The 11,570-nt window shown below is 39.0% G+C and overlaps 1 protein-coding gene and 1 pseudogene across 1 annotated transcript; both read right to left on the minus strand.

Moving 5' to 3' along the window:
* Window positions 1-1,487: 1,487 nt before the first annotated feature.
* LOC118585570 lies at window positions 1,488-4,443 on the minus strand (annotated as a pseudogene).
* A 1,055-nt stretch (window positions 4,444-5,498) lies between these two features.
* Window positions 5,499-10,247, minus strand: Il2 (interleukin 2). The gene is made up of 4 exons (XM_036189635.1): window positions 10,101-10,247; window positions 9,952-10,011; window positions 7,381-7,527; window positions 5,499-5,612 (listed from the first exon to the last, which is right to left on the minus strand). Exons 1-4 carry the CDS (start codon window positions 10,245-10,247, stop codon window positions 5,499-5,501), a joined length of 468 nt encoding a protein of 155 aa, XP_036045528.1.
* Between the last annotated feature and the right edge of the window lie 1,323 nt (window positions 10,248-11,570).

Here is an 11,570-nt window from a genome sequence, read left to right on the forward strand (position 1 = left end):
AAGCCACACTGGAAACAGCCAGGCATGGTGACATACGCCTTTAATCCCAGGAAGTGAGGGCAGGAAGCAGAAAGGTATACAAGGTGTGAAAACCAGGAACTAGGCTTGGTTAAACTTTTAGGCTTTTAGCAGCAGTTTAGCTAGATTCATTACGCATGAGGACTCAGAGGCTTCCAGTCTGAAGAAATGAGATCACCTGAGGAATTGGCGAGGTGAAGTTAGCTGTGACTGGTTCTGTTTCTCTGATGTTTCAGCATTCACCCCAATACCTGGCTCCGCATTTATTTTTATTAATAAGATCTTTTGGGATTCATGTTATACAAAGCTATGCTTTTCATATGCTCAGGATCCATTATTCATAGCCTAAACGACGAGCAAGACATTCGAAAAATAGGAAACCTACTATAGAAAAAGAAAAGAAAAACACCCTTCCATTTACATCATTTTGTCTAACTAACTAACTAACTTGTTTTAACTGGCATACCTTTAATTATAGGATTATAGTCAAAAGACCTATGCATTAAAGCTATTAAAACATCTAATACCAATGCCTGAGCCCTTCTTTTCCTTTGTCGGATACATTCATATAAAATTGACTGAATATTTAGTGTAATTTTATTAATTATATAGACTTAGGGAGAATTAACATCTTAAGATATGAAGCCTTATAATTCAGTAATCTATTAGATCACTCAATTTACTTAGCTCTTAATGTCACTTAATATTTTCTTATTTTAACAGGCATATATTTATTACAGTTAATGTGCATATTAACTATATTATTAGTAATCCCATTAAGCTCACCCATTTATCCTAGTATTTTTCATTCCATATCTTTCTGTGAGTAATTATTTAACATATTCCTTTCAACCCTTTCCTGCCTCTCTCACATTCACCACACTTGTTTAAACCCATGTCAGACCATTCAGCAAAAATGGTGCTAAAACCAGCATAGTGGTATAAACTTGTAACCCCGCACTGAAGAGCAAGAGGCAGAAGGAGCATGAGTATAGAGCCGGGCTGAGCTACATAGTGGCACACTGTCTTGCTGGGCATGGTTCCCTTATGGAGATCAAAAGACAACTTAGAGGGCAATTTTCTCCTTCAACCAAGTTGTCAGTGCTATCACTGCTGAGCTGTGTTGCTGGCTGTTTAACAACTTTTAGAGCAGACTAAAGTATCCTATGCTCAGAGGTTAGACTGGTCCCACTCCAGGTTTGGAAGGCTAGTGGCTCTTAACTTTTTTTTTTTTTTTTTTTTGACTGGAACCTAACCTTTATTTACAGGACACTGAAGGATACGAAATTCCACATAGAAACAAGAAACTCGGGATGGTTTTATATAGTATGTATAGTTCACAACTGTTCAAGTATAGTTTCTTTGTAAAAAGTGCTACAATAACAAACCACATTTAAAAAGAGTTCTTAGTAGAGAAACAGTAAGACAAATTTATGAAGAACACAGCACATAGCTAGCAACTTTGTGCCTCAGCTGGACATTAGAAAGTTAAAGGTCCCGGGAGCCCCATCCTGAACTTGGAAGGCAATGCCTTCAAGGTAGTTTCTGGAACCACATTCTGATCTTCCTCTTCCTCCACTGAGAAGTACTTCTCAATCAAGTTTAATGAGGCCTCATCTACAGACCTATTTTCATGGCTCTGTAGTGCTTCAGTTTTGTTCAAGCCTCCACACTCTTCAATCATTATACTGAGTTTCTCTGTCTCACCTAGTTTCTCAGCAGCCTGAATGATATTAGAAATGGCATCAAGAATAACCAAAATAATTTTGGTATCTTTTGCACTTAAGAGGTTCATCAAAGATTCTATTATGCAACAATGAACAAGATATGCAATCTGTTCAACAGTCCCACCACTGATGTAGTTGGTTACAGCCCACACAGCTTCCTTCTGTGTCTTAAAGTCTGCCATAGAGAGGACACCAACAAGAAATGGGACTAAGCCATAATTCACAACTTGCTGTATCTGGTCCTGGTGTCCAGCTGTGATGCTTGACATTGTCCATGTGGCCTCCTTCTGAATACTACTCTTAGGGTTTGTTAGCAGGCTGGGAAAGACTGCAAGTGCTCCTGCATTATCACAATCTGAATCTGTTCATCATTCCAGTGACAATGTTCCCTATGGCTCTTAGTGCAGGAGTCACAATTGGCAATTCAACAGCTCCTAAAAGCTTCACAAGTTGGGGCACAACTCCTGTCTTCACAACCATTTCAATGCGCTTATTTGGACCATCGATCAGGTAGGAAATAGCCCAGCAGGAAATCTGCTAATACTTCTGGATCATTGTGATGCAGGAGACAACTAAAGTGGGAAGAATCTGCTCAAGGGCAACACCGCAAGGGGGGTGTGGGATTCTGTTCTGACAGAGGTTTGAAAGTGTCCGCGTAAGATTATGTAAGTAACCACATGCCAAGAAAGTCAGGTCAGGATTCGCAAGGAGTGCCAACAATGGGTCACCCACACCGTACTTGATAACCAAGTTCCGGAAAACAGAACCATCACCTGCAATGTTTCCAAGAGTCCATACAGCTTGCTTGCTGATGTGAGCATGGGGAGATGCCAAGAGAGAAATGAATGCTGGGATAGCATCTCCATCCACCACAGCCTTGGTCTGTTCAGATGTTCCAGAAGCAATGTTAGTAAACGCCCAAGCAGATTCAAACTGAATGGGACTACAACCAGTTTTGCCCAAAAAGGACACAAATTTTGGGATCAAACCAGCCAGGATGATGTTGTCTATAGGAGGCTGTTTCTCCCTAGAAAGCAGTTTCTGAGCAGCTTGAGTAGCTTGGAGCTGGCTTTCCAAATTGTTGCTGTTTATGCCTTTAACAATGTCCTCAAAGACCAATTTACAGTGCTCTGATTGTTGCGGTTTTCCTGCAGTGGAGAAATAGCATCATCAGGAAATGAGCTGACGTTTCTCCTCTTCAGCATCTGGTCATCTTTCTTGGCTTTCCTCAGCTCCACATTAACTTCTATTTGGTGCTGCCACATTTCAGTTCTGTTAAACTGGGATCTGGTGAGTTAGCGTTCTCCTTGGTGGACGTGGTTGCAGGAATAAGGGAGAAAGCTGCACAGCGGGTTCAGACTTCCAGGAAAGGCAGTGCTGGACTCTCAGGCTGCGGGGTCGGCGGCCCTCGAAACGTCCAGTGTGCTTCAGCCCTCAGACTTTGTGCCGGCTCTTAACTTGCAAGGCACGTGCCCAGGGTAGTCTAAGGCTTTCTCCACTCTGATTTATTGAACCTGGATGCCTTCCAGTCTTGTTTGAGCATCATTAGTTTTTGAGGTTATGGTGTTCCAGTGTACATTCTTTCCCTGACTGTTATTCTTGGTTTAGAGTTGTAGATTCTAGTACCAAAAATATGTTTCTTGCTCAGAAAGCAAAAATTAGATATTTTATTCATATTTCTGTAGCTACTTTTATAGTTGCCTCTTTTGTTACTGTGGTTCTGTTACTGTGGTTCACTCATTCCTCAAGATTATTTTAGTTAACCTGAACTTTAACCTCTGTTTCTTTAAGTCAGCAAAATTACAATGTTTTCTGTAGGAGCTCAGCTTTGTCCACTTCATTAATATCATCTGTCCCTGACTGTGGTTCAGACCATTTTCATGGATAGTCACAAGAGGGCTACTTTGATACCATGCTCTATCAAGTCTGGATGCAGAAGCTTTGGTCTATGTACTTGAAAGTTGTGCTACAATTAGATGGATCACATTTAGAACTGATGAATGTTTTTGTTGAATGAACTCACTGATCTTTATAAAATCATGCTCTTATCTCTGCTCTTCCTCCTTTAAATTATGCTTTAGCTACCTATAGTTTTTGTTCTGTTTTTCTGTTGTTCAGGATTAGTATTTGTGTAGCATATGCTATTTCCTGTTCAAGTGTTCATTCTTCTATTTAGAGTAGTTTTAAGTAAACAAGATTATATAAATAGTTATATAAATGGTATTGGCACACCATAAAATCAGAACATATCATGTAGTGCTTGCCTTTTAGCTTTATTTCATCACATGCTACCATTGGCATAGCATGAATTCAGGACATACCATCTGGTGCTATCACTGTGTTCCTTCAGTATGTGAGCAGTACAGTTCCAGAGTCCTATTTGGGGGTGTATTCATGTTATTTCTGATACAATTAGCTCATTTGAGTCCTAGCAGAAAACAGATGGCATTCCCAAGAAGCAGGGAGATTTGATAAAGGGGTAATCTTATAAAGTTTTGGTGAAAATAAAAGGAGTCTATAAAGGACAGCACAGGTGCCCTATAGCTAGCAACAACAAAAGGAGTACCCACAGCTTTAAAGGAGCTGTGGAATGAAAGGTAAGATCCAGGGAGGAAATATACCCAATAAAACCACCTGGAGTGAGGTGGGCTTTTTGGCCGAGAGACACAGCCAAAGGTAGGAGGATCTTTCTCTGCATCTTAGACCTCTCACCAATACTTGCCTTTGTCAGGACCCAGTGAGAAACCAGAGAAGAGGAGAGACCTTTTGATTTAGCCAGAGGAGGATCTTAAAGGCAGAGAGCAGTGTTAAACTATAGAGGGCACATTATTCTGTGAGATGTGCTGATCTGTCCTCCAAAGGTTCATGTGATGGAAAGTTGGTTCTCAGTGTGGTGGTGTGAAAGTGGTAGGTAGTGGTAGGGTTGGTGCAAGGTAATTATGTTATGGTCTAGGGCTTCAGGAGAGTGGGTCAGTTTATGTGGGACTGAGCTATTTCCTGCAAGAATGGGTTGTTATAAGTCTCACACACACACACACACACACACACACACACACACACACACACACTCAGTCTTCTTCACATACTCCCACTATTTTGATGCCATATTGCTATGAGATCCTCACATGAACTAAATTCACTGTGAGCTAAACTTCTCTGTATAAAGACTTTTGTGTTGTTACAACACAAAGCAGATTATGACAAAAGGTTTCAAGAATTTTTGTTTAGTATCCTGTTTAAATTTAAAGGAAAGGAAAATACAATAGCCTTTTTATGTATTTCTTAGGCCAGAACCAAAGATCCAATCAATACTTAAAAGAAGAGTGCAAGGAAATTGAGAAATTCTTGTCTCATTTTATATCCTTCTCCAGGGAAAGAGTGATTCTTATAACCCTATTGACCACCATAGAGTTCACAAGAATAACTGAGAAACATTCTAGAGCTTACTCTGTGATGCCCTAAAAATGACAGACATCTGAGCTTTTTTTATATTCACCAACTCTTGTAAATACTTTTATTAACTAATCTACATAGACATGATATTTAACAATTCAATATAATAAATAATTTCAGATAAATAATTTAAAACATTTTAGAGCCCTTGGGGCTTACAAAAAGAATCCTTAAAGATCCATATGTATCATCTGAAGATTAATAGTTACAAAAGAAAGTAAACAATACATCCAAAATAAATAGAAATTTAAATATTTAAATAAATAGCAAGCCTTGTGCGTTGTAGGTAGGAGCACATGATTATTCAGCCATTGTTGCAATGGCACTTTGACAGAAGGTGATCCATCCCCTCAGAAATTCCACCACATTTACTGTCTCATCATGGAATTCGCACGTGGATGTGTTCTCAGAGCCCTAAAAAGAATAGAAAGTTTTAGGCTAAAGCAGTTTAACTTACATACAGTTATTCTTCACTAGAGTTCTATAAGCATTTATTTTAACACTTGTTAAATATATTAATCATTTGCACTTCTTGAATGATCAAAATTGTCAGATTATGTTTTAGTATGATGTCAAATGATAAAAGCATACAAGATAAAATTTTCCCAAGTTGAGTACAAATGAACATTTGAATGAAAGCTTTGAATACTTCTGTAGAATGCAGTTGTTTGACCTCTTTTTTCTGGTAAGTGAAAATAGCTATGCATTGATTTAGGTTGTATGGATGAAGAAATGATATATGTTACATGTTCTTTTCTAAACCTTAAGATTCTATTATTCTTTTATTCCCCCAAGTCACAGAATAGAAACAACACAGAGTAGATTAGGACAAAAGTCTATTGGGGAAAATTTGGAGGAGAACATTTAATAGAGATACCTACCCTGTAATCAATACAGATGATTCTCCCAGTTTGTACAGGTAGAAATATTATAAATTGGTTGTGTAGACTGGCTTTTTGGAAGATAACCTCCATTGCTAAAAGGATATATTTCAACCCTGTTTCTAGATAACAAGCTGAGAGGAAATATTTTGATAGATTTATGGAATGACTTTTCCAAATCTGAGTAATCCTTGTAAGTCAAATGAGGTAGAGTATTTATTTTGAATAAATGTTCCTTTTAAAATAAGCTGCCATGATCTTATATACCCTCTTTTCATAGCTACTTGAATGTTCTAATTATCGTGGATTTTTTTAAGTGTGGCTCTTGAAATATGCTTTTTCTAGTTTTCACACACCTCTAAAATTTATACTTTATATAAAATTATAATTTGGGGTGAGCTTTCTAGTGTGGGCTAGAGATTTTAGAGCAGACTTCTTTGCATAGCTAAGGACCTGAGCCTTTCAACACCTAGATGACATGGACATCAGCCTATTCTACAAGCCTCAGACAAAAGAAAGCAGGGCACAGAAAAAGTAAATTTTGTTTGGAAAGGATTAGCATGACACCCTCTTAGAGGATACCTGTCAACTCAGCAATTTTGTTTGGCAGATGGAATGAGAAAAGAGAACTACAATTCTCCTTTGCCTCACCAAAGTCCATGTTTCCTGTGCATTTAAAAATAAAACCTTGCTGGGTGATGGTGACACATACCTTTAATCCCAGCACCTGAGAGGCAGAGGCAGTTGAATCTCTGTGAGTTCGAGGCTAGCCTGGTCTACAAAGCTAGTTCCAGGACAGTTAGGACTGTTAACACAGAGAAATCCTATCTTGAAAAATAAAACAAAACAACAACAACAAAACGAAAACCCTGAAATGACCTCTCACTGTTCTCCTCTGTCCATTTTAATGGCTGCTAATTTTGGAGACAAGTTTCTGTGTTCTTCTGTGAATGACCGCAAACCTCTCTGGAAAAGCCTTTCAGCCCATTGGTCCTCTTCTGATAAACATGTGAAGGCAACCAAAGCTGCCTGTTCCCTTGTAGAATTCCGTACTTTCTCTCACTTCCAATTAGATGCTAGTGTGAGAAGAAGCAGGGTGTTCCCAGAATTTCCTTGCAAATGATGATGGGTGGGGACTCTAGCATCATCCTGTAGTGGAAGGATTCATGCTCTCAGTGACGTTAAATTTTGTTTGATTGAGTACATGGAACCTGGCAAAGACTGGGAGTGTCATGCCACTTTAAAACGCAGTGCTTCTCCTTCGCCTCACGTCCAGCTTAGCAGATAAAGCAGTGCCCTACCTTTAGTTTCACAGCCACCACTCTAATGTTGCTGATGGAATTCTCAGCGTCTTCCAAGAGAAAGCTCTTGCTTTGCGCCAAATCCAGCACACGCTGCAGAGCTCCAAGTTCTTCTTCCAGACACTGAAGGTGTTTCAGTTCTGTGGCCTAGAGGAGCAATAAGCACAACTCTCAGCTCAGTTCACCACTCTGAAGAACCAGAAGGCAATCCACAGTTTATCTAATCAAGAATAGACAGCACATAGCTTTGACCCACTCCCTGTTCTCAGTGTAAAGAGGGACTGAAGTGGTGGATACCGGAAATGGAGAAGAGCAAGAGCTCAAGTCCTGTGGTTAACATTAACTGGTAGGTCACTCTAGTGAGTCCTGTGTTCGAGTTTCATTAGAGTTTGTAAAACGTGTGTATTTCCCTGTTGCAGTGCATATGACATAGAATATTTTTTCCAAGCTGCAAAGAAATCATAGAGAATGTGGAAGTACAAGATTCACAATCTACACTCTAATGTCTAATAATCCCAGAGTTGAGAATCACAGAACAGGAGTCCTTGGATTCCAGCTGTCACGGACCCAAATCTTACAGATTAGGTTATCATGACCCAGAATGATGACTGTCAAGATACGCAGGAAGGCACATTTAATATTTCTTAAATTTTTACTTCTCTGCCATTACTAAAGATGAATTTTTAAAAACCTATTTGTCAGGGCTAGAAAGATGACTCTGCAGGATAAAGGCACTTGCCACCAGATTTGATGACCTGAATTCAATCTCAATGACCCACATCATGGCAGAAGTGACACAATTCTCACATTTTGTCCTCTGACTTCCACAGGTAAACTGTGGTACACGTGTACCTCCACATACACAAACACACATACATACATACACACACACACACATAATTTTAAAACTATTTGTCTCAATGAAATAAAGTCACAATATTTGGAAAGAATATTTGGAGAAGTTTCCTGTACATTTCTGGGAGAATATATAGATACATATATATCATGCATACTTATGCATATATATATATATAGTGAGAAATAATATTGTCTAGTACACTATGATTTCCATAAAAGCTATCCAGTTGAAGTTGGCAGGTCCTCTAGAAGCAAGCAGTCAATTGGATTATCTCCATTTTACTAAGTCTCAGAACTTGTGTCTTCCCCACAGCCACATAAATAGGTGGGTCATGGGAGGTCTGGTCACTCCTGTTCATTGACTGCACCCTTTGAATTAAATACTTCTATTATTTTTTAAATCTTACATATATACAGAATGGAGGTTAAACTGAAAAAATCAACAGGCTTTATTGCACTACTTTTGTTTCCAATAGTTATTTAAAAACTTAAATTTCTAGGAACTTCACCACTCTCTACATTAACATGATCTCATGTCTCTCTAACAAACCTTAGAGGAAGAGGTCTGACCAGACAACATATATTTCTGGATTCATCTACCTATTGCCTTCCAACTTATTATGATGAGTTCTGCATATTCAGTGTGGAGCTCTTTCCCTGACAAAACTATCTAGTTTTATTGTTGGAGTTGAAAGTATGTGACTCTAATTAAGCTGGAAGAGCACTTAAGGGCCATTTCCTTTTCATCTCCAGCAGAACAGCTAGAGGCAGAGTTCCCTTGACCATACAAGTGTGTCAACAGCGTTCCTCTTTGTCCCCTTAGATCCCATTTTGCTCTAAGCTTGGATTTATCCTGGGAAATCTCTTTCTAGCACTGAAGTTGTTCACCCTCTTTTGACTGTCAGGACTGTAGCAAACTTCTACCCTTGATGTAGCTCTAGGAGTTTGGGTGAGCTGTTGCTTATCACATAGCATTCTGCATCCAAAAGAGAAAAAACAAACTTTCAATATTGGAAGATAGTGTCAGGTAGAAATATTACAGCTCTCTGGTTCTCCTTGTTTTAAAAAGACTGTATAAATCCAAAATTGTTTTATACATCTCAGACTTTTTCTTCACTAGCATTAATAGCATGTTTATGTGGTGCTGACTAGACACTATTCTGAAGCCTGCCAAGCTATAAGCATACAATTATCATTTATGTAAGTGAGTGAACATAGGCAACTTTCAAGGCCATAAGAGCTAGAGTCTAGCAGAGCTGGGACTTCATTTCAGATCATCTGCCCTAGTGAATACAGGATATGCTGTTCCTCAACATGGAGTCCCAGGAATCCTCCTTAAAACACTAAAGTATTCATAAAATGAGCCCTTCTGAAGTCAATTTTGATTTCATAAGCTAAAATAATGCATCATATTCAGTCTTGCTCTAGGATAAGCATAAAACAGAAATCAGCACACTCTTTAAATTATCCCAACATCAAAATGCAATTATCCTGTGTTTTCTTCTCAATTCCTCTTTCCCAACACACAAATACATAAGAAAAATTTAGATAAAACTACTTAAAAGAAATGCCATTATCAAACAGGAATTTTTACACAGAGATATTGAAGTAACTTTTTTCTTCAGATGAGGTACTATTCATCTGATCAGTGTGCGAACAGGCATGTTACTTTGAATTCATTAAAGCACCAACTGAACACAGAAACTCACTTACCTTCTTGGGCATGTAAAATTTGAACGTGAGCATCATGGGGAGTTCTGGATTCTTGTAATTCTGAGAAAGCATAACATATTGTTATTAAAACACAACCTTTGGCAAGAAAACCAAATGTAATGCATGTAGATAGGAGGGCACGCACTTACATTGATCCCTTCCAGAAGCACCTTTAGGTCCAGCAACAACTGCTGAAGGTGCTGCTGTGCTTCCTTTGTCGGCCTTGAAGTGGGTGCACTGTTGACGAGGAGTGCGAGCGTCAGTGCAACACAGGATGCAAGCTGCATGTTGTGCATGCCTGCAGGACTTGAGGTCACTGAGAAGTGATGAGCGAGATGATAGGCAGCCCTTCAGCATGGGAGGCAATTTATACTGTTAATGCTGGAAAAATAATATGGGGGTGTCAGAATGTTTTACATATTACACATATTTTCAAAGACTCTACCTGTGTGGCAGAAAGCATTACCTTTGTTTTTCCTCTTCTGATGACTCTCTGGAATTTCTTTAAACCCCCATACACTGACTGAATGGATGTAGGTGAAATCCCTCTTGGTTGAATTAGCCCACACTTAAGGTGGCAGTTTTCATTCATACAATGAACGCCTTCTGTATGAAACAAATTTTCCTCTTTTCTTTAAGGGGGTGGAGATACAAAGGTAACTCATGAAAATACTCTGTCAAAACCATTTTGAGCCTGTAAGCAGCCTCTTGTGGTGGACAAGAGCAAGAGGAGATAGATGAAAAGAATAAATCTTTTAGATTTGTTGATTAGACAGGAAGAATATTGGTTTCCTGTTTCAGGATGGTTTTACCTTCTAATCTACACGATGAGCTAATTGCACACAAGGTGATAGATAGGTGGCTTCCTACAGTTAGCCAGACAAATAGTAAGATCAGGACACTTAAAACGCTTTTGAGTTTGAGATACTATTTTAACTTGTTTTAAACTTAATTTAGCATGTTCCTGTATCTGTTCAAAAGTCTTAATGTTTATTATGTGTTTTAAAAAGTTATGATGTCTAACAAATTTTCAGAAAGGTTAGCATCTAAGGATGTTGATGCTGTTTTTATGTTTCTAGTTGCACTTTCATTCTTTTAGAACATGTGTGTGTGTGTGTGTGTGTGTGTGTGTGTGACAGAGAGAGAGAGAGAGAGAGAGAGAGAGAGAGAGAGAGAGGGAGGGAGGGAGAGAGAGAGAGAGAGGGAGAAGCACCACAGTTCACTCGTGGAAGTCAGAGAACCCTTGCTAGCTGATTCTCTCCTATCACCTTGTGTGACCCAGGAATTTGAACTAGAGTCATCTGGTCTGTGTGCAAATGCCTCTACCCACTGAGCCATCTCGACTACCGTGACTTCCCCTTCTTGAATAGTTTTGGAATTCTCCTTGAAAGTACCTGGGGCACTGTGAGAGTCACAGTGAGGGAATATTACCATGTGTTCTCAGTGGGTAGACTGATCAGATCCTTCATTCCAGTATAGTATACTGGCTGAGTGATGGGATAGGAACACACTTCCAATTCAACTGGTAAAGATGAAAACTTTCTCATAGAGGTTGCCTGTGACCTCTCCATTTTTAGTACCTTATACTGGTCTAGTTTTTATGCAGACATTTACCCAAA

Source organism: Onychomys torridus, chromosome 6, assembly GCF_903995425.1.
Source record: "Onychomys torridus chromosome 6, mOncTor1.1, whole genome shotgun sequence".
NCBI lineage: Eukaryota > Metazoa > Chordata > Mammalia > Rodentia > Cricetidae > Onychomys > Onychomys torridus.